Source organism: Rhineura floridana, chromosome 2, assembly GCF_030035675.1.
Source record: "Rhineura floridana isolate rRhiFlo1 chromosome 2, rRhiFlo1.hap2, whole genome shotgun sequence".
NCBI classification, from domain to species: domain Eukaryota; kingdom Metazoa; phylum Chordata; class Lepidosauria; order Squamata; family Rhineuridae; genus Rhineura; species Rhineura floridana.
The window spans coordinates 53,631,329-53,654,817 of NC_084481.1; the positions used below are offsets into that span (position 1 = coordinate 53,631,329).

Here is a 23,489-nt window from a genome sequence, read left to right on the forward strand (position 1 = left end):
GAAAGGTTAAACTGACCACAGGGGGGCAGAGGATAAGGGGGAGGGAGGGAAGGGGGAGAGGGAAGAAGAGGGGTGGGGAGGAGGAAGGGCAGGAGGGAGGGGGGAGGATAGAGGGAGGAGGAGGGCAGGTTTGATAATGTGCATGCTTATTGAGTTCAGTGGGATTTACTGCCATGCAATCATGCTTAGGATAGGTGAAACTGACCACGGGGAGGAGGAGGAGAGGGAGTGAGTGCTGGAGTGGGCAGGGAAGAAGGAAGAGGGGAGGGGAGGGGGAGAGGAGGGGAAAGGCAGGTCCGATTATTTGTATGGTTATTGAATTCAGTGGGATTTACTCCCATGCAATCATGTGAAACTGACTTGGGGGAGGGGCACGGGAGATGAAGAGGGGAGGAAAAGTGGGGTAGGGAGAAAGGTGAAGGAGGGGAGAAGATTGGGTGGGTGGGCACTGGGCAGAGGGAAAGCCCCTTTTTCCAAAGGAAAACATTGTAAACAGTATCATTATTTCTCGGGGTTTTCCCCACCTTTTGATTCTATAGCAGACACATGTAGTCTCCCACCCAAATTTAAGCCAAAGTTCCCTGGCCACACCCACACCAGACATTTATTCCACTTTAAACAGTCATGGCTTACCTCAAAGAATCCTAGGAAGTGTGGTTTGTGAAGGGTCCCGAGAGCTGTTTGGGAGACTGTTATTCCCCTCACAGAACTCCTGTTTCCAGAATTCTCTGGGAAGAGGGGCTGACTGTTAAATCACTTTGGCCATTGAAGCTCTGTTAGAAGAATAGGAGTCTCTTAATTAGCCAAGCCAAACAGGTTTTTAGAACACTGACAGTTGGTTCTTACTGAGCATGCCTGCCCTTATCATTGACTTCAATGTTAATTTTCTTAAATTAATTAAAAATCAGCCATGCATTTTTAACTTTTAAACTGTGGAATGTGAAAGTCAGATTATTGGACAAGGTCTGTAATAGGATTATAGGTACTCTGTGAACATGGCTGAATTTTAATTAATTTTAACAAATTAGGAAACCACTGACAGAAAAATTCCAGCAGGGGTCTGGATTTTTTTACTCTTGTTTTGGACTTTAAAGTGACTATTCTCTCTCAGTGTTTTGTGTATCCCCATGAAAAGTTAAAAAGTTAAAAGTTATTAAGCAAGCATTTCTGAGTTCAGGACTATACATTTTGTAAGATTTTGTTTTGAAATGAGCTTGTAGGAAGTAGCAGAATGCCATGGGAAGTATTTTCAGTTTAACATGACAGAATGCAAACAATCCATGCTGGCTATAGTATGCAGCCACTCTTGTGGCTGTATAATAAACTACTTTTGTACCATCAAACACTAAAGTAGCAGCTACTGCTTTCCTAACCTTTGATAGGTTTTCTTATCTCACATTGGTTACACCATCCTTCTAATGTCTTGTACTCAGCTCTGGGGACCAAGTAATCCAATCTCAGCCTACCTAGCTTCATGCATTACTAGAAATATCTAATGGAAAGGAGAGTTTATAACTTTATTTTAGCACAATGCAGAAAGCACCAAGCTCTTACCAACTTTTAGGAAGCAGTATGAAGGTTACCTTGAAAAGAAGTGTTTCTTGCTGTGGCAAAGAAAACTTTTAAGAAAATGAAACCCGAATGCTACAAAGTTTAATTCCCCTTAAATCCGAGTAAGGGCTCATCTACACAGTGGTTTACTGTGTGTTTGGTGTTACTCACATCTCCTTTTAATTTGCATGGTTCACATGATGTTACTGGCAAGCAGAAGCTATCATGCAGTTTTCCCCCTGTAAATATGTACTAACACAATCCATTGATAATACAAAAAGGAAAGAAAAAAAAGTCTTCACTCTGTATCTCTAGTGCTTGCAGACACTTTGTTCCAACCCTTTTAGGTGGTTATGTCAATCGTTCCTCTCTCCACGCCCACTATCTCCTCCTCCCTTCATTCATTTTATTTCCTGTAGGCTGACAAGCAACTTCTGGCTGCTGGTCTCCATTCTGCTGGCCTTTTTTATGTTGCTGCAAACGGTGCCTTTATTTTCTTTCTCCCCCCCCCAATTCGTGCACACAAGCATAACACTGCTCAAACAAAGATTTGTATTTCAGCTATATCCTACCAGGGGAAACAGATATTTGCACTTCCGGGGTTTTTTTTAAAGGAAGTCACTGCAGCATGCTCAGTTGCCAAGCAACCAGAGGGAGTGGAAATGTTAAATTAGAATATGTGGTTACTAGGAAACTGCATAACTGATGCTTCTCTTCAGTGCGAACAGAAAACACCATGTTTGTAGCTGACATTGAGCCCTTACTGTGGACGGTGCAAATAGAAAACAGAGGTAAAAACAGCATCTTTAGTACAAAGTAATGTTCCCATGTGGACCATGCAGGCTGTAAGTCCTGCATTTTTAACATGGTTAAATTATATCAGGGGCATTAAAATTTGGCTGGATCTTGCCGTATGTAACTGGATGCAGAGTATGTTATTGTGAAAATTGTTGTGATAGTTCCAGTTCTTTCTGTTCAAAAAGAAGTATATTAAATGCACCATCTGTTTGTTGCCCTAAACATATGGTACCCATCTTTGTTTTTTTCTGAAGGGGTGAAGTAGATTCTTTGGTCAGTGAGTATTTTTGTGACTATAAATAAATAGTATTTTACAGCTAAAAACAGGGTTTTGGTGTTAGACTAAAGTTTAAGTGGATATCTATTATAACATCTGCTAGATGGCTGCCTGTTTTCCTGGTCCTAGGCAAAACACACAGATTTTTAACTGCTGCTTCTGTCTTTATATCTATTGGTATAGAGCAAGAGAGAGAAAAGGAGCTCTGTAGTGCTTACAGTACTGGCTTTTATTTTTTGGCAGGCATTTGACCTGCAGAGCTGTGACTTCTTAATCTCTGTGATATATTAAACTGAAGTGTTTTAATCTGCTGTTTCTTCTCCTTTTTATCTATTGTTGTCATTATTATTACTTTTACTTTATGGTAAAATACTATATTATTAAAATACCATTTGTATTTATTGTTTTTAATTTTGTTACCTTGTAAGCTGTCTTGGGCATTTTTAATGGAAAGGCAGGGTAAAAAATTATTTTAAGTAAATAACAGCACAATCCTGTACACGTCTACTCAGAAGTAAACCACACTGACTTTAGTTGGACTTAACTCCCAGTGTAACTGGGAGTTAACTGGGTATAGGACTGCAGCCTTAAATACACTTGAAGCACTGGAAAGGAAAAAAAGTTTATATTTAGTTCTTAGAAGATTATCCCAGGTCCTAGTCCATCATTCCAAGCACTTTGCCACACTGGCTATATGTATATCACATTGGATATATGTATATCACCCATAGATGATATGGTGAGAGTCTATTCTATAGAGTTTTCAGTGAAGGTTTTAATGGAGATCTGATTCGACCGTGGACTTTGTACCCATCTGAACCTATGGAAATCATTGAAAAAATCAGTCTATCATGACCTAGTGCCCTCAGATGATAAATACAGGGTTGTGAATGCTGGCACACATCGAGTTAGGGGTTTGGTCAGTGGTACGGAGGTCTGCAGTGCCAAGCCAAAGTCACTTCCTATGAATCCTCGTAACAGACCGTGTTGGCTGGAAGTCAGTATAGATTGTTCCCGCTCCCATCCCCTTCCAAGGGCTGCCATCAGTAAGTAATGAGAGAAAGCAATTGTTCTCATCATTGGAGCTGTTGCATTTTAGACCCACTGTGCCATCTATAAAACAGAAATATAGCAGTCATCTGTTCTAAGGCAAACAATTCTTATAGTTAAATACTTTGAAGGCATTCAAGGCTAGTCTCTTATATGAAAACAAGTACTTCAGATCAAGATTAATTGACACTTATCAATATCTGCCAGTGGGTATTGTTCTCATCCATAGAGCTGAATTGATTTTAGGACTTTTTCTTTCTGTTTTTGCAAAATGTTCCAAAAGCAAATGATATTTGTCTTTTGGAGAAGAAAAAGGAAAAACACATACAAAAATTACTGCTTAGTTCCCTTTAAACTATTGTTTGTGGTTTTGGAACAAACGATTGTTCCTCTTAAACTGAGCTGTGATTATCTTTATAGTACAAAACTGCTGCTGATTTTTCCAAGGCAACTGTTACTTTTTAGTTCTTGTAAATCACAAGTTCAGGACCACTTAGTTATGTTTCTAGCAGGTATATCTGACTTCACACCAAGTTGGTAGTTTTAATAGACTAAAGAAGAAAAAATGAGGACTGGTGCTTTGCTAAAGATCTGTATAAAAGTAATCACATACATTGAATCTCCTTTTATTTCTAAACATACTTAAAAACATATATGCCTCAGCCCAAATCAGAATTCTTGGTAAGGATGGTGGGTATTAGGAAGCCATTCTCACAAGGCATGCTCAGCATATTTTCCACTGGTAAATCAGATCCAGATTGACAGGTTGTACAGCATGATCCCAGTTTGAATGGCAGTTTGATCTAATCAAAACAGCAACACGCTGGAGGAGCTCAGTGTGAAAAGGGTACAACAGTATGAAAGCTACAACAGGGATGAGAAGCCTGTGACCCTCCAAATATTGCTCAACTACTGCTCCCATCAGCCCCAGCCAGGATGGCCAGTAATCAGTAAATGTTGCTGATTTCCTGCCAGCTAAATTGGTTGGAAGGGATTCTTATCTTTAAAAAGTGAAAGAAATCGTTAAATTGCTCCCATTCTTCAGTGGATTCAGACCTGAATACCTAGATCTGTGAGTGTCAGGAGGCATTCTTATGATATCCATAGTTTTAATAGTCTAGTAATTGCACTAAGTTTCACAATTCTTTGAGATACTATGCAACTGAATTTGCTGACAAGCTTTGAATGTAGACTTCATTTATATTTTACATAAGAACATAAAAAGAGCCCAGCTGGAACAGGCCAAAGGTCCATCTTGTCCAGCATCCTTTTCTCACAGCAGCCAAACAGATATCTGTGGGAGGCAAACGGGAGCTGAGTGCAACATCCCTCTCCTTACTTGTGTTTCCCAGCAACTGGTATTCAGAGACATACTGTTTGTTTAAAACAGGGATAAAGAAGCTGTGGCCCTCCAGATGTTGTTGGACTCCCAACTCCCATCATCCATGACTGTGGGTCATGCTAGCTGGGGCTGATGGGAATTGGAGTTCAACAACATCTGGTCCCCACCCCAGATTAAAATATTTCTACTCTATCTTTCCAAACACTTAGTGTGCATTATTATTATTATCATCATTATTATTATTTAGTCACTTGTTTCCCAAAGGTCTCTAAGCAACTTACAACACTGTCACAGTCAGGAGACTGAAAATAAAGCCCTGTGAGGAGAGACTGAAAGAACTGGGCATATTTGGCCTTGAGAAGAGAAGACTGAGGGGAGATACGATAGCACTCTTCAAATACTTGAAAGGTTGCCACACAGAGGAGGGTTGGGGTCTCTTCTCAGTCATTCCAGAATGCAGGACATGGAATAATGGGCTCAAGTTGCAGGAAGCCAGATTTTGACTGAACATCAAGAAAAACTTCCTAACTCTTAAGAGAGGTACAACAATGGAAGCAATTATCTAGGGAGGTGGTGGGCTCTCCAATACTGGCGGTGTTAACAGACAGCTGGACAGCCACCTGTTGGGTATGCTTTAACTCAAATTCCTGCATTGAGCGGGAAATTGGATTAGATAGCCTTATAGGCCCCTTCCAACTACTATTTTATGATTCTGAAAACAAGAACAAATATATCATCCTATAAAAACAGAACAATAAAATAACCCCATGCAGCCACAGAAAACCTTGGCACCATGCTAATGACAAACATTGTCATCTCAGTCTATCAAATGCCTGGGGGAAAAGGTAAGTCTGAAAAGATGTCAGTGAAGGTGTCCGTCAAACCTCACTGGGGAGCAGATTCCACAGATGTGAGCCACAACCCTCTCCCTTACCCCACCCTCGGGGGGGTAGAGAAAGGCCTCAGAAGATCTAAGGGTCTGGACAGGTTCATATCGGGAGAGGTGTTTCAGGGGATATTGGGGTCCTGAACTGTAAAGAGCTTTATAGGGCAAAACCAGCACTTTGAATTCGGCTCAGAAGCATGCAGGCAGCCAGTGTAAATGCTTAATTAGGGTGTCATTAATTTTTTTAAAAAAGTTGATTCATCCGTTTTAGTGATTAAATCTGCATACATTTTCACATTGTTTTCCATCTCTCCCCCCCCCCCAAAAAAAAACCAGTCAGGCAACAAGCCATGGCTACTAAGCAAGCTCAGTCCTTTTTGGGCTGTTTTTAGGCTTCCTAATCCCTTGGGGTTTGTTTAACATAAGGACATTTTTGTACTTCTGAAAATTTCAGGGTTCCCTCAAGGCTGCTGAAACTTCCCTGTTGTACATGGATGGTGCTGGCTTTGGCTACCAAAGCAACATCATCAGATATAGACGGAATTGGCCAAATGCTCAACATCTTTCCTTGCCTTTATTTATATGTATAGTGCAAGAATTCCAGCCTGGGTCTGGTGGACTTGTTGAAGAATTTCAGTGCAGCCTACCTAGTGGCAGGTTAACTGGCAGCAGCCTTTGCAAAATAGGTGATGGTGGGTTATGGTCAAGGAAAATGCTTTAAATAAGGAGGGATCTGGATTTATAAGAAGGCTCTTCCAGGGACCAAAGAGTGCCTTGGCAGGTGTGATGAGTGCATATGGTGCAGGGATGGTCAAAAGGGAAAGATTAGAGAGAAGTTATATTGAGAATAAAGTCTGTGGCAGAAGTGAGAGGAAAGAACACCCTGGCTGCATCCATCAGGGTTGGTCTTTGGGAGACAATATTGTCTGACAGGTGGGATTTTAAAAATGCAGTAAGTAAATAGATACATAAAAAGAACAAAAAGTTTGAAGTTAATGTGAATCAGTAGTGAAAAAAGACTTTTTACTATATCAGATTTTGCAACAGCAATATCCAATATGCTGGAAGCATGGTGAGCTATTTGCAAGGAATATTTCTTGATCTTAATGGCAGACTGTGTGATGTTCCTGTATTAATGTATATATGGTAAGTGCTGTTTGTATAGAAGACATGTGGTAAGTGGAATGAAAGAGGAGGGGGGAGTAAATGAGCAGTAGAATGCTGGATGATTGGCTGAGTGTTAGAATGGCTGAGCGTATAAAAGGAAGAATTACAGTTGAATCTGGGTGGACGTTGGTGGGTTTTAGAGGTGTTTGAGAGGTGTTTGGAGTTAGTTGTTTGGAGGTGGATGTGGGGAGTGTGTGGAGTTCGGATTAATACTAAGACAAGTATCACAGGAATAGATGAAACCATATGCTTATGTGCCTTTATAAAGTAATCCTGTTATTTCTAATATTTAATAAACACTATTTTGGTTTACCGGAGGCCTGATCCTTGGCTGGGGAATATACAGACCAGAGGGGAGGGCAAGGTACTTACCAAGGCTGAAGGGAAACTGTAACAATTGGTGGCAGCGGTGAAGGGAAGAATATAACACCACAAGTATCCAGAGCAACCCAGAATTATATGCAGTCTATATAGATCAAAGGGATTGGGACAGCTTAAGCACACAGTCACAGAGGTAACCTGATTGAGAGAGACTCAGGCAGAGTCTCTGGGAATACTGGTTATAGGACGTGACTGGTGGTGCTGCCTAGCAGGGGGATCTGGTGAGGTCTGTGCTAGAGCGGAGAGAGAAACCATAAAAAAGGACAGTCCAGACTGGTGGAGTCCCTGGTGGTGCCTAGTGACAGGCAGTAGCCATGAGCAGGTAGGAACCTGACAGGGAGAGCCAGGGAAGGGCATCACAGACTGCTCTTAACTTGGTAAACATTCAGAATTACAACAAAGGTAAGCAGATTGATTAGAAAAGGAACAGTGTCAGACTGAAGATGAGGCATGGGGAATCTCTGGTCCTCCAGATACTACTGAACTATAACCATCAACCTTAGCAAGCATGGCTAATGGCCAGGAATGATGAGAATAGTTCAACAACAGCTGCAGGGCCACAGGTTCCGCACACCTGCAGTATAAAATGAGTCAGCTAGGGTTTGGTTTCTTCCCCTCCTGGAAACAGATCCTATATTCTTTAAGCAGGGGAGCGGACTCCATCTGTTGTTGGACTCCAACTCCTATTAGCCCCACCGAGCATGTTCAATGGTCAGGGACGATGGGACTTATAATCAGCAACATCTGGAGAACCAGAGGCTCTCCCACCCTTGCTGCAAAGTTTAGAGCCTTGGAAACACTCACCCTTGACATTGCACCCTCAGTTCTAAAACTCCTACTTTGGATAACTAAGGCTGCATTCCGAAGCAAACTTATTAGAAATAAAGTTCAATTAAACTTATTGGGACTCACTTCCAAAAAGACAGACAGGATTAGCCTCTCAGGCTGCAATCCTATGTATGCCTATGGAGGAGCAAAATCACATTGGACATCCAGATAGAGATGATTGTATGGACTTGAATGTACGTTTGTACAATATCAAACACTTTCGGCCTAATCTAGAGTCCAGCTTGGCTTAAATAAATGGGCCTAATTCAGGTGTGGGGAAACTTTGGCCCTCCAGGTGTTGCTGTATTACTGCTCCCATCAGCCCCAGCAAGCATGGACAATGGCCAAGAATTAAAGTTGTTCAGCAACATCTGGAGGACCAAGGGTTCTCCACACTTAACTAACAAGACAGGATGATAGAGATCCATGATTAGAGCTCTCTTAACTTTTTCAAATACAGGCATACCCCACTTAATGTTGCTTCACTTAACGTTGCCTCGCTATAACGTACATGCTCCATACGTCCCCATACCCCGCTTAACATTCACACACTTCGCAATAACGTACACTTTATTGGCATGACACCGCTGCCATCTAGTGGTGATTGCATGCAGTACAAGTGAAGACAATTGCTTCACTTAAAGTTTATTTTTGCTTAAAGTATACTCTCCGGTCCCATTGCAAACATTAAAGCGGGGTATGCCTGTAGAAGCTTCTGTGGCCCAGTTTGGATTGCCACTGTGATGATAGGGGAAGTTAGGTTAAATTCCCCCACTTACAATTATACCAATGAAATCCTCCCCTGCCTCTGCTGACATTTGCTGCATGCAAGTTTCCTTGTGGAAACTTAGTGGGAGCTGATTTTCATCAGCAAAACAGGTGCTGGAGAGATTATTTTTAAAATAATCCAGTACCATAGCCCCAATTCAAATCAGGGCCCCCTTCCCAGTTGCTGTTTGCTAAGATTTAAAGTAAACTAGCAATCTAGTTTGGCCCTTAGTCATACAAAGTTTCTGTTGTTATGTGCCTTCAAGTGTATTATGACTTACGGCGACCCTATGAATCAGTGACCTCCAACAGCATCTGTCGTGAACCACCCTGTTCAGATCTTGTAATTTCAGGTTTGTGGCTTCCTTTATGGAATCAATCCATCTCTTGTTTGGCCTTCCTCTTTTTCTACTCCCTTTTGTTTTTCACAGCATTATTGTCTTTTCTAGTGAATCATGTCTTCTCATGATGTGTCCAAAGTAGGATCTCAGTTTCATCATTTTAGCTTCTAGTGATAGTTCTGACTTAATTTGTTCTAACAACAAAATTGTCTTTTTCGTGGTCCATGGTATGCGCAAAGCTCTCCTCCAACACCACATTTCAAATGAGTTGATTTTTCTCTTACCCACATTTTTCACTGTCCAACTTTCACATCCATACATAGGGATCGGGGATACCATTGTCTGAATGATCCTGACTTTAGTGTTCTGTCATACATCTTTGCATTTGAGGACATTTTCTAGTTCTCTCATAGCTGCCCTCCCCAGTCCTAGCCTTCTTCTGATTTCTTGACGATTGTCTCCATTTTGGTTAATGACTGTGCTGCAGTATTGACAATCCTTGACATGTACTATGTCCTTGTTGTCAACTTTAAAGTTACATAAATCTTCTGTTGTCATTACTTTAGTCTTTTTCGCGTTCAGCTGTAGTCCTGCTTTTGTATTTTCCTCTTTAACTTTCAACAGCATTCATTTCAAATCATTACCGGTTTCTGCCAAGAGTATGGTATCATCTGCATATTTTAAATCATTGATATTTCTCCCTCCAGTTTTCATACCTCCTTCACCTTGGTGCAATCCCGCTTTCCGTATGATATGTTTTAGAGTACAGATTAAACAAGTAGGGTGATAAAATACACACCTGTCTCACACCCTTTCCGATGAGGAACCTGTTGGTTTCTCCATATTCTGTCCTTACAGTAGCCTCTTGTTCAGAGTATAGGTTGCGCATCAGGACAATCAGATGCTGTGGCACCATTTCTTTTAAAGCATTCCATAGTTTTTCATGATCTACACAGTGAAAGGCTTTGCTGTAATCTATAAAGCACAGGGTGATTTCCTTCTGAAATTCCTTGGTCTGTTCCATTATCCAACATATGTTTGCAATATGATCTCTGGTACCTCTTCCCTTTCTAAATCCAGCTTGGACATCTGGCATTCCTCGCTCCATATCTCGTAAGAGCCTTTGTTGTAGAATCCTGAGCATTACACTTTACTTGCATGGGATATTAGGGCAATAATTCAATAATTACTACATTCCCTAGGATCCCCCTTCTTTGAAATTGGGTTGTAACACTTCCACTCTGGGCCATTGCTTTTTTCCCTCTCATGTTTGTTTACAAATTTTTGTCAAAATTTGGATATTTAGTCTCAGTAGCTTGTAGCAACTCTATTGGTATGCCATCTGTTCCTTGTGATTTGTTTCTTGCAAGTATTTTAAGAGCAGCTTTCACCTTGCATTCTAAAATTTCTGTTTTTTCATCATATGGTTCTGTCACCTTTGTATCTCTTTCATAGAGTTCAGTGAATTGCTTCCATCTTCCTTTTTTTTTCATCTCAGGCAGTCAGTGTGTTCCCCTGTTGATTATTGAACAACCCCACCCTTGGTTTAAATTTCCCTTTAATTTCTTAAATCTTTTAGAATAGGGCTCTTGTTTTACCCTTTCTATACAATAACCATTATAATAGTTCTCTTTGTCCCTATGTACTAGTTGCTGTATTGTTGCAATTAGGGTTCTAACCATGTTTCTTTCTATCTCCTTTTGTTTTTGCTTTCCTTGTCTCTTTAACAATTTTAAGAGTTTCTTGTTATCCATTGAGGTCTTTCTTTTTAACTAGAGGTATTGTCCTTTTGCATTCTTCCCTGATAATGTCTCTGATTTCACTCTATAGTTCTTCTAAATCGTCTAAGTTTAAAACCTCAAATCTGTTCCTTATTTGATTTTCATATTCTTCTGGGATGTTATTTAAATTGTATTTTGGCATTAGGGTTGCTTTGTTGTTCCTCTTTAGCTTTACTCTGATTTTCAATATGACCCATTCAGGATCTGTACCAAAGTCTGCTCCTGGTCTTGTTTTCACAGAAAGTATGGAACTTCTCCATCTTCTGCTACCAATTATATAAACAATTTGATTCCTATATTGACCATTTGGTGATGTCCATGTGTACAGTCATCTTTTCAGTTGTCCAAAGAATGTAGAAAGTACACAGCTAAAAGTTTAATCATACATCCCTTTGACTTCAGACTATTTAGTTGTAGCTAACATTTGCTGGGTTATACACATTCAGTGACATTTTTATATAAACATCTGGAGTACTTACTGTATATTTTATATATTTAGTAAATAAAGCATCTGGAATACCACCAGGTTGGGACAGGCTATGGAAATAGAACTGTTGTAATAGAAGTGGCCATGTAGTAACAGTTCTGCTAGATGGCACAGCATAGACGAAATGGTTGTGGGAAAATATTCCTTCTTTTCTGCCATTATTACCGCAGGGTAGGCTCTTACTTGCATGCATTCATTCAGTTTTCTACCATATACATTCCGGCTGTCATCCCTTCTGCATTATTGCTCTCAGCAGTTTGCTAAACAAATTGAGTCTTGAAGTGTCCCCAACAAGTTTTCTCCCATATGAACGGTGGTGCACATTAAGATCTTCCTTGGAAGGCCTATTCCATGTGCTCTCATCACCTGAAGTATAGCAAGTGGTCACTAGGAATTCAGCTTTTTCAACACTGGCACCCTTGAACTCCTGTCTGGGGATGTTCAACTTGTCCCTTCCTTGTTAACCACCAAGGCATTTTGCAAATGTGATACTTTTGGGAAGAGGCTCTGGGGTAGTCTGATGTCTTCAGCTGTACATATTTACTACTATTGATAGTTTTTAATGCTCTGATGCTTTTAGTTTGGTGCTGTTTTGTGATTGTTTCAGTGTTTTTGTTGCGCTTTTAAATATTTTTGTTAGCTGCCTTGTGGACTTTTAAATCAAAAGGCAGGATACAAATATATCACAAATCATGTTTGTTCTGTTCCCTAGTTGCATGCCCCTCTTCTACGTGGCTTTCTTTTGGAAGGAGCTGCTATGCTTTACTTCAAGGAGTGTTGAAGGCTCACAGTATTGATGACTTCAGGGAATTCTGCAGAGACAATGGTAATACAAACTGGTCTTTTTCCAGTCTCACCCTTTGAGTCAAGAGATATGTAAGCTGTGGCTGTGCACTTACGCAAGCAACAAGTTTCAGTTTTTTGTTTCTTACAAGCACTTCCCAACATAAAACCAACATCACCTTACAATAATTGATCTGAGTTTGTTTCCAAATAAAATATCCTACAGAAGAGAATTACACTGTACCATTTGTAATTCAGTAATATGAGAGCATTGGTCAGGGGTCTGAGTACTTTTGCAAGGCACTGTATATTAAGGAAAAGTTACACATGAGCGCTATTTGTGTTCAGTGTGCTTTAGACTTTGACAAGGTACTAGAATTTGATTTTTTTTGACCCCTTCTCTCCCCCTTCCCCTTCCTTCTAACTGCAGCATCTGGAGCAGATATCATTAGCATAAATAATAAAGAGGAAAATGCCTTTATCCGAAGCAGTTTCTGCACCCATTGGCATGGCCCCGAGTATATATCATTGGGCATGTTTTTTGACATAGATGGTAAGTGACTGAAATTGCACTGGAGATCTAGTCTGGCCTAGGTTTAATTTTTATGGTACAACAAGTCCATTACAAAACAATCCTAAGCATGTCTATTCAGAAGTAAGTTACACTGAGCTCAAAAGAGCTTACCTTGTAGTAAGTGCACTTATTGTTTAGAACTGCCTTGTTAGTCTTTAAGATGTCAGAAGACTCTTATGTGTGTGTAGGGATGGGGTTGTTATTTGTAAGATGTTACTATTAGGCCATATTCACAAGTTAACAGTAAACCATGGTTTCACTTAAGCACTACATGCACAAGAAGGAAGGAGCAGCCATTAGCCCCAGGTTTGCTGTTCCTCATCCTCCTACTGCGGCAAGGACTGTAGCAGCATTTCATTTCACTTTCCAAAAGATCTGGCTTCTTGTTACATACGAAGCAAACATCATGGTGTAAAACAAACTCTGGTTAGTTATACAAGTTAACTTTGTAACTCATGGTTTTGAAGGTGGTTTATTTAGAAACCAGCCAGAGCTTGTTTGAAACAACAATCTTTGGTTTGCACAAAACAAGCCATTTCTTGTGGAAAGTGAAACTAAACTCCCACCCACATAGGAGAGGAGGTATACGCAAGGCAGAGGCGTGCTGTGGCTTCTTATTGCTCATGCACATACTACAAATGAGTCTTAATGCTATGAGATTTAAAGCATATTTTTATATTGACCCACTGAGCAAACAAAATTTTAAAAAGCCAGAATTTTGCTATTTCTTTGTTGCAGATAATGTTTTCAAATGGTACGATCAATCCAAAGTGAATTTTACAAACTGGGTGGAGGAAGAAAGTAATGAGGAGCTCATAAACACCTGTGCTATTATGCACACAGCATCAGGTGGATGGAAAAAAGCCAGCTGTGAGCATCTCCCACTGACTGAAATCCTTTGTGAAACTACCAGTAAGTAATACCAATACAGTGTTTATTGATACTTTGTAAACGGCTTCTTCTTCCTGCTAGACAGTTGAAGGATTTGCAAGCAAATATCTTGGGAACAATTAATACAACTGTAGATATAATTTCACTTCAAGAACTTCTAAACAGAAGGTACATTTCCTACTTTCCTTTAGTCTTACATTTGCTGAGCTAAATAAAAAATTGCTAATTGTCAGTGTGTGCAGTGGCAGGATCAAGTAACCTATTAAACTACATACATAATACAAAGCTTTTGGGAAATGTTTTTATGAGTATTTTCTATAAAAAGCATATCAATACACTGCTTCTGACAAAACAAGAGTTAGAAGATTCTTTTGGAAAGGCAATGGTGTTAGTAGAGTTCCTGCCGTCAGCATAACCACATTAGAACCTAAAACCCCCAAAGTCCTAACTGGACCAGCTGTTACTACATAATAAAGGTTTCTGCTCACTTTCTATTACTTCCATATGAAAACACGTATTTTGGTGTTAGCTTCTTGTACAGACATGAGCTTTTTATATGCACAACAGCTTGCTTCAGTGCAAGTAAATAGGAAAGGTCAGGACTGAGGGTGTTATGACTAGATCAGTTTTTAATTATAGTGAAAGCAAATTGCTTCTTTTAAAATAAACACACATTAATGTGTTTTCTTTTCTTTTGCTTGTACACTTGTAGTTCTTTATGAAAAGAAGTATTTAGCAGGTAAGTAATCTTTTGCTTTCTTCCTATCTCCAGTAGTCAAGCTCTGAGACACTATTTTTTCTAGTTATTGAGAGCTATTGTTCTCTCTAACTGAAGAAGCAAACTGAAGCCTTCACACTTACTATGTGATCTGTCTACATATACAAATTGTTAAAATTAATACCATGGTTTCCATTCATTGTTATGTACATATGCCAGTTTCTCTGCATTTGGACCCATTTAATTAGCAAACCACACCCAGAGCTTTGTATTCTCAGTCAGTAGTGTCACCTTGATTTGGTGCCAGATAAGTTTATACATGAATAAAATCAGCAAGCATAGTTACAAATCTTCTATAGGCATGCTTGACACCAGTGGATGCTACTTTGTAGAACACCAGTAGCTGGGGGAGAAGGGTAAGTACAAAGTAATGTGAAGGCAAAAAGGTGATGAAGTAAAAGGATGGAGTTTATCTCATGGAATAACAAAGTATCACAAAGTAAACATATACCTTCATGTACCTTCTGATGTGCATAAGGACAAAATTTGCCATCTATCAATTTCCCAGATTATAGAGGATTACAGTTAACAGCTAAATGTCCTTAGAAATGTGGTGCACTGAGCTGTACCTTGATATTCCATGGTAGCTTGTAGAAATGGAAGACTTCATGAAAGGTTGCAAAACGGTAAGTAAATTTGAATAAAGAACTAAAACTGCTGCCATTATAGTGCTAAATGTCTGATATAAGATAAACAGGATGTACATTCCTGGTACAATATATTTAATTTGCCAGTCCCTTTGACAGAATCACTGTATTGTTTCAGATAACACAGCCTGGACAACCACCTTAATCATAACTTCAACAATAATTGTGTCAGTGTCTGCAGCATTTATCTGGCTCCTTTACCAAAGGAGGGTTTCTTCTGGAACGAGATGTACAGCATACAATTCAATCACTCCAGTTCCAAGCAGTGATGAAGCGATCCTTATAGAAGAGGAAAATGAATATACTGCCTAAATTGCATTTTATTTATCAGTACATAATTACAAAAACAATGTATCCCAAAAGCAATCCTGAAATATACCTCAAGGAAGAGACAGTAGTCTAAGAACATTCCATGTGCAGATGAACAATCTTCAATTGTTAATTGCTCTTACTCATAGGAAGTCATAAGTCTATGCAACTTTTGTACATTTCTCACAAATTGCATTTTCTTTCTATTATGTTTTTCACTAAACAGAAGGTCTCAGCACAAACTGAACTACCAGTTTGGTTTTTGTTCTTGTCTTAAGGCTGGCTACAGAGCAGCAGCGCAGCCATGCAATTTAAAAATTGCTTAATATCTCCAGCTGCAACTACAGGCCTTCAGAGTGCTTAATTTCAGTTAGGTAATACCCAGTTTACAAATGCAGGAAGGGAAGCTAAACAGACAAAGCCTTTGGGATCGACCATGAGTACAGAAATGGAGGAGGAAGTCTCCTGTAACCAGAGGTATATGCATGTGTGCGTGTATGTATCACACTCACCTTAAGAGCTACTGTGCTAAACTTAAACCTGCGCCGTTATTACAGAAACAAATGTTCCATAAAGAAACAACACAAACCACAACTATACAATTCTCAATTGTTTCTGAACTTCAGAACCATCTGCAAGAAAGTTTGGCTTTGTTATCTGAAGTTCCACTTTAACACTATAGGTGGTCCTGTTGTCAAATCCTAGGCTGTCAAAAATCTCACCAAGGTGCTATGTTAACAAAGCCCTCCCTCACAAGTATGTAGCAATTCCATCATTCAGACCATGAATAAGGATAAGTAAAATGTTAAAAAAACAAAGGATTGTGTCTTCCAAACGAAAGTCTTGCATACTCTACTTATCTTTTTTTTTCAATTAATTTTTATTCTAATTTTCAAAACCAAAATAATACAAAAAGAAAACAACACAAATCAATAACTAATACAATACAAAAAAAATACATATATATAAAAAATATTGACTTCCGATTTGTCATAGTTCAGCTATAAATCTATAATATATAACAAACCTATCTCTTAATAGATTATAAAATCACCTTCCTCCGGCGGTTATCTTAGTTGGTTTCAAATCTCATTAACATCATATCATTTTAATCTTCCACAAAAAGTCAAAGAGAAGTTTCCAATCCTTGAGATATATATCAATCAATTTTTTTTCTAAATAAACATGCCAATTAATCCAGCTCATCAAATCTACTAAATCCAGTAATTTCAAAACACTATAATTCAACTATAAATCTATAATATATAACAGACCTATCTCTTAATAGATTATAAAATCACCTTCCTCCAGCAGTTATCATAGTTGGTTTCAAATCTCATTATCATCATATCATTTTAATCTTCCACAAAAAGTCAAAGAGAAGTTTCCAATCCTTGAGATATATGTCAATCAATTTTTTTTTCTAAATAAACATGTCAATTAATCCAACTCATCAAATCTACTGAGTCCAGTAGTTTCAAATCGCTCTTCTGTCATTATCCATATTGGGTCCATCTTCCATCTTTACGCACCCAAAAATCTTGCTGTCATAGTCATATAATAAAAGTCTGATAGGAATTTCCTCCATCACAGGTATTTTCTTACCATCAAATCCAAACGTAACACTGAAGTATTGTTTCAAAGCCGCATCTCTGCTCCTCTTTTCCACATGATACACTAGTACATTTCTTGAAGGTTTTTCCATTGACACAAAACAGGGATTAATTCTATTAACTTTCTCCATTTCAAGTTCCATCAAATCCTTCCAGTCCAGGAATTTTTTTGAACCGATAATATCTTTATCTCCAATCTCTTCAATTCCTTCAGAGACAGCGCTGTATTCCAAACTGTAATATTTATCTCCAGGATCCGTCACAACCAGGAAATCCAAATCTTTTTTCATGTCCATATTTAAGCCAATCTCCATAGATTGAACCTTGCCTTTAATTTCTCTTTCATCCTTTTTTTGTTTTCCAGATCTATCTTTATTCTCCTTTCTCATAGAATCCTGAGTTTCTTTCAGCTCCTGTCTCATTTCATGAAATTCAGTTCTCCACACTTGTCTATTATTTCTCAGTTCTTGTTTTATTGAGTTAATCCCATCCATTATTTTCTGAAGCATGTCTAGAAATAAAGTCCCTTCTTGTACATCCATGATCTTCTTAATTGCCATTCTTAAAACCAAAAGAACAAAACTCCTTCAATTTTCAATGTCCCAAGCAAAGAGCAGTTTATTTCTTTATCCAGTTACAAAGGAGTTAATCTTTCCAACCAACTAACGTCACACGCTAGACAGTCCTTATCTCTTAAATGTCCAGAAGTGCAAAAACAGCTTTTAGTTCACAGCGTTCAAATAACTAGTAGCAGAGAGAATGAGCAGATTCGTCAACAAAAAAAAAAAAGTAGATCAGAAAAAATAGTCCCTTATATATATTACACGAAAGTCTTGTAAATCAAAAAGATTTCTTATCTCTCCCAATCAGAAAGCTCTCATCCGTTGTAATCTTTAAAACGCAATTTTCCATGTCAGCTTTTTGCAATAAAAAAAAAAAAGATAAGCTATTTATATTTTCTTCCCCCTTAGTTCCGTAAATAAAGAAGGAAAGTCTTACCACATCTAGGTTATCTTAATTGCTGTTACTTTGACAAATCTCTTTAGCTATATAAGAAAATGATAAATGTAGACAGGAGTTTTGCCTGCTAGTCCGTTAAAAAAAAACGGGTCACTTATCCAGCTGAGCTAGCATAAAATCCTCGCTCTGTCTGAACTGCTGGAAGACAGACAATTCTGACGAATTCCAGGCTCCAGCAATCAAAACAAAACTATGTGGCAGATCTCACGCTTCTTCCTTATCCGGAAGAAATCATCCCCAGTCAGAAAAAACCCTTCTGACTGAATTTAAAACTGGATAAGTTTCATCCAAGACGGGAGCACGTCTCAGAGGCAGCACAGGCAGAGGGATCCTCCTGGGAAGTCGCATACTCTACTTATCTGATGGATCCATAACCGAATGCCAACTAGTTCTATACTGTATAACACGACAGGCCTGGAAAAGCCATGAGTATGTACTATACTTTTATACATGCATCATTCTGATATTGTTAAATAAAAAAATTGTGTTACATGAATTGGTTGATACTTTTGAAAACAGCAGGTAGAAGACAGGCCGTGGCTTTTTTACACGTTTTTTTTGACAGTATCAATTTGCTATTGCACCCAGAGGAACTTTTATAAGTTCTAGCTGGAAATAAATATTTGATTTTAAGGTAACTCTAGTTTGACATAAACATGAAAATCTATGGTGTCATTTTCCAAAAAATGCAATTGGGGTTGTTTGGTTAGAGGAAAACAAATCTGGCAAGTGACTTACACTTACAACCCACTAATTGGGAAATCTTCATTGGGCTATCAGGAAGCCCTATAGAGGAAGAAAACGGAAACAAAAAAACCAAGGTGAAATACGGGACTTTTCGTAAATAGGATTTTTCCCAAAAAGAACATTGAAAATAAGAGATCAGTGTTGCAAGCTTATACTATAGACCTAATAATTCCTGTCTCGAGATAAAGCCACTACGGAGCAGAATTAATCCCTAGAGTAAAATTTTCTCATGGAGTCCAACAGATTCCTATAGGATTTTGCAATGGTTATTTGGGGGGAGAGGGTGCACTCCTTTTTCTTTTTGCAAATATATATACACACACACTCCAGTGCTCTTGAAGCAGTATAACTAGATTTTAAAAAATTATGATACAGACAAAATGCTGTTATTTCCCCTACACTATTTTGAGAAATTGGTGAGGATACAGTACTCCAAAGTGGCATAGGTGCTTGATAGTTTTAGGTTTCCATTCATTTCAACAGGTACACTGAACCTTTGCTGGCTTAGTTAGTTAAATGTAATCTTTTAAAAAATCAGGAGAATGAAACACTGCACGACAACTGATCCCATTACTGTTGAGAAGTACATGGAATATGAAGTAATTTTTGCAAAAACATTTTACAAATACTTCAAGCAGCTGTTGGGCCCCACAGCAACCCCACTTGCTTTGCTTTTCCACATATTAAATTGCAGCTAGGAGCTTAACTAAACTAGTACTTACTCAAATATAGGCTGTGGGTGTCCACATGGATTTAAGTGCACAAAATTACACTTAATAAGCTTCAGTCATTTTAATACGTGACCCAGACATCGCATCCTCCTTGCTTACTTAAAGGATCTAATGCCAGTAAGTTAAGGTATTCAAGTAATTACACGTCACCGGAAAAAACAATGTAATATTGGTTAAAGTGGAGGTACAGCATGGTATAGCGGTTAGGGTGTTGGACTAAGACCTGGGAGACCAGGGTTCAAATCCCCACTCGTCCATGAAGATAACTTGGGCTAGTCACTGCATCTCAGCCTAACTTACCTCACAGGTTTGGCGTAGAGATTAAATGAGGAGGGGTAGAACCATGTATGCCACCTTGAGCAGCTTGGAGAAAAAATTAGAATATAAATGCAATAAATAAATACATTTTGAAGTACTAAATTTATAAAGAGTTCTTACATAGATGCAGTATAAGAATATATGTCAAATTTTATCCTGGTCACTTGCATTTTTCAAACTGGGTAGCTAGCTGCTGTATGCACAGGAAGGCTTTTGTTACCCTGTTCTTTGTGCTACTACAGAGATTCTCTTTAGAGTCACAATGGATAGAGCAGTAGCTAGGGAGGGAAAAGAAGCACAGCATCTGGATATAGTCTTTAGTTGAAAACCTTCAACCATCCTATCCTTATGGAATACCTGAATGAATTAGGAATGGCAGCCTCTCCTCCTTCCCTGCAGGAAGATTTCAGAAGGTGATACAGTACTAGGAGACTAAAGCTGTTTCCCATAGGAACTTTCATGCATCAGTTCCACAGAGCAATCTCGTGCTCTATCACTTGGTCTCTCATCTTTTACGCTTTCACATCTACATGAATGCACTGGGCAAAGTTGTTTGGCGATTTGGAGCCTACTCCTATCAGTACACTGACACCCAGCTCTATACTTCTTTTGGCAAACAGCTGCCCAAGAATAGGACAAATAGCCCTATCCATATGTTAAGTGCATGTATAGCACAGCCATGCAATTTTAGCCCCACACCCACTGAATTTATTTCCTCTAATAACTGGGTTGCATATGATTGTCTGTAATCTGTAAAGCAACTCCAATATTTAGGAGCTTTACACAATCAGGACACCTGGCTGTGTAGGTGTCTCAACTGCCCTGAGCTTTTATACATTACCAGGAGCTCACCCACTGGGGCTGCTTTCCAGACAATTGCATGTTACTTTGTTAGATGAAGGCGACATACTGTCAAGTGCAGGGACAAAAACATGACCCTGCTGTCAAGTAAACATGGCTATCCCCTACAACAAGTAACACGTGAATAGGGGTAATATGCAGTGGAAATAAGGCGACAGAATGGAATTCAGGTAAGGTATTTAATGACTAACTTTAGCTAGAAAGGGAAAACGTGTGCATAAGGAACTCATGCTCTTTGGTATCATAACCTCTTTACCACAATGTTTTCAACTCATTTTGAAGCATTCAATCAAAAGACATTTTCATACAGCATAGTTGTGCCTCATTTGACAGTCCCTTCCAAAACTGTATTCCAAACTTTGCTACACAATGCAGCTGTGCAAGCAGACAATGCTCTATTAATATAACCTGAACAGTAACATGCTGTGTGTAAGGAATGGATTTCAAGAATTAGATGTGTCTTAAGTTCAACAGCAGCAAAGGAAACCTCACCGCATGCTACTGCACCAAATTGAGAGAAACTCCATTACAAACAAGACAGTAGGAACAGAATTTCAAGAACTTACATACACAATGTACCTTGCCCTGTTAGATTTAGAAGGCAGCTTGAGCACTATTATCCTCTGTATTGTAAGAACGCAGACCATTTGTATGCATTGTAATTTTTATTTAACAAACAAGAGACAACACTAAAAAAAACACATTGATAACCAATGCTTCAGCAGTGAATGCGGGTTCTAAAAAGGTTCATTAAGATAAATAGCTTAGTTAAGATTCTAAACCATAAGTTTTATTCCTTCCAGGAATGCTGAAATGCAAGTGCTTACAGCTGTAATTCCTTACTGGAACTTCTACATAATATTATCAAATATAATCAGCAATTTCAAAATCAATAGTTATAAAAGCCGTAATGAATGCTTATTAGTAGCCCCTTGCAAGTTTATTGCTTTGAGTTAAACATTCCTCAAGAAAAACTTAGAAACTTAACACTAACTTCACAGAACCCATTCATTCCCTCATTCAACCTTGGTTGTTAACACTGGAAGCAAAATGACAAGACTTCCCAAAGGTGTTTTTAATGGAAAGCTAACACAGAATTACCCCCTCCCCATAACTTGCAAACACACTAATATAACCACTTAGTGCCAGTAGAAGAGCAAAAGTTGAGAAACGTTTTCCAGAAGTTTAGCTGATTACGGTAAGAAGTTTTTATAAAAGGAAATCATTTTCCTTACACATAAAAATCTGATTTTAGAAGAAGGCATACATGTCATAATCTCAAGGAGAAACAACACACTTGCAGGTCTCTGGATATCAATGTACAACAGCAAGTTTTTGAACTCAGCAATGCTTCAGAAATCTAATAGTATTCAGTGTGTTTTACTAAACAAATGCATATTGATGATATTTATGTCAGTGGAACATCTAGTCCTTCCATTTGCATTTATGCAGCATCAAGTGTCCTATCGAGATCACCATCTTCAGAGTCATCATCATCTGAAGCTGCTGGAAGTACACAATACAATCAAAAACCTTTCTACAAATCCAAGTTACAGGAAACCATTTTTAATTTGAATATAAACATGCGTAATATAGCATATATATAATTTTGAATTAAACGTTTCAAAATGAAATGCTTCCTAAATTGAAAACCAGTCTTGCTTCACCACGCACACCCCAATCTTATCTCTTGAACTGAAAATAGAAAAATAATCTGCTCATGCTTTTGCTAAAGTGAAATGGGTTTTTTTAATGAGCACCTAGAAGTAAAAGGAAACAAATGCATTTTAAAAGCAATTGGGGGGGGGTGTTAACACATTTTATTTTATTGATGGTTTCAAGTTTACACTGAAGACAGGAAGTTATGTTTTAAAATGTTCAAACAAATCAAGTATTTCTGAAGCATCCTAAGGTAACTTATTTTAAAAATTGTTAAAATAAGGTCATCATTTTTTTTGTACCCAACAACTGTATCTTTTACAAAATATTTAAGAGGAATATTATCACAATAGCCTATTTTCTATCTTAACCATTTCAGTCCAAGGTTTTCTAAGAAGTCTATGGGTTGTATCCAGCCAAGCCATACTCAAAGTAGACCCACTGAAATAAATGTGCTTGTCTAACTTAACTGAATTGATTTCAATGGGCTTACTTCAAGCACAACTTAGTTGGATATAATTCTTTGTACAGGCATTGTATGTGATTTTGCTTTGGTTTGATGTTCAGATATATGTACATAGAAGGCACTATATTAACAGCAATAAATGACATTATAAAGCACCAGCACAGGCTAAATATGGGTTGCCCCTAAGAAAGGAAAAGTTGTTAAATACATGACTATGACTGTATCACTTGTGTTTAAAGAATAAAGACACTTTTTAAAAACCACTATCTAGATGTTCCCAAAATGTGTACGTGGCCTAGGCATTCCCAAAATTCCTTAAATAGTAAGTCAAAAGTTGAATAAATTATACCAAATAAATAGCCGTATTTGTAGGAGCAGCGAACAAGGAAAGGTAATTAGCAGATAGCAGAAGGATGATTGGCAACTGCTGGAGAC

General features: G+C 38.5%; 2 protein-coding genes across 13 annotated transcripts in view; one reads left to right on the plus strand and one right to left on the minus strand.

Annotated features, from left to right (window-relative positions):
* CD302 (CD302 molecule) overlaps positions 1-23,317 on the plus strand; it is a 36,997-nt gene extending 13,680 nt beyond the window's left edge. Inside the window, exons 2-6 of the mRNA XM_061608680.1 lie at positions 12,370-12,483; positions 12,871-12,993; positions 13,753-13,926; positions 14,618-14,644; positions 15,449-23,317. Of these exons, the coding sequence (XP_061464664.1) occupies positions 12,370-12,483; positions 12,871-12,993; positions 13,753-13,926; positions 14,618-14,644; positions 15,449-15,642 (632 nt within the window). The 3' untranslated portion in view covers positions 15,643-23,317. The remainder of the gene's footprint in view (positions 1-12,369; positions 12,484-12,870; positions 12,994-13,752; positions 13,927-14,617; positions 14,645-15,448) is intronic.
* The window catches only part of MARCHF7 (membrane associated ring-CH-type finger 7), a 45,548-nt gene continuing 38,662 nt past the window's right edge, over positions 16,604-23,489 (minus strand). For 4 of the 12 annotated variants that reach the window (XM_061608671.1, XM_061608670.1, XM_061608669.1 and 1 more), the window contains one exon: positions 20,173-22,435. In XM_061608671.1, coding sequence (XP_061464655.1) covers positions 22,374-22,435 — 62 coding nt within the window. In that variant the 3' untranslated portion in view covers positions 20,173-22,373. Of the gene's footprint in view, positions 18,170-18,218; positions 20,114-20,171; positions 22,436-23,489 lie in introns of those variants that run through there. The other 8 variants (XM_061608678.1, XM_061608673.1, XM_061608674.1 and 5 more) reach the window with 8 other exon arrangements.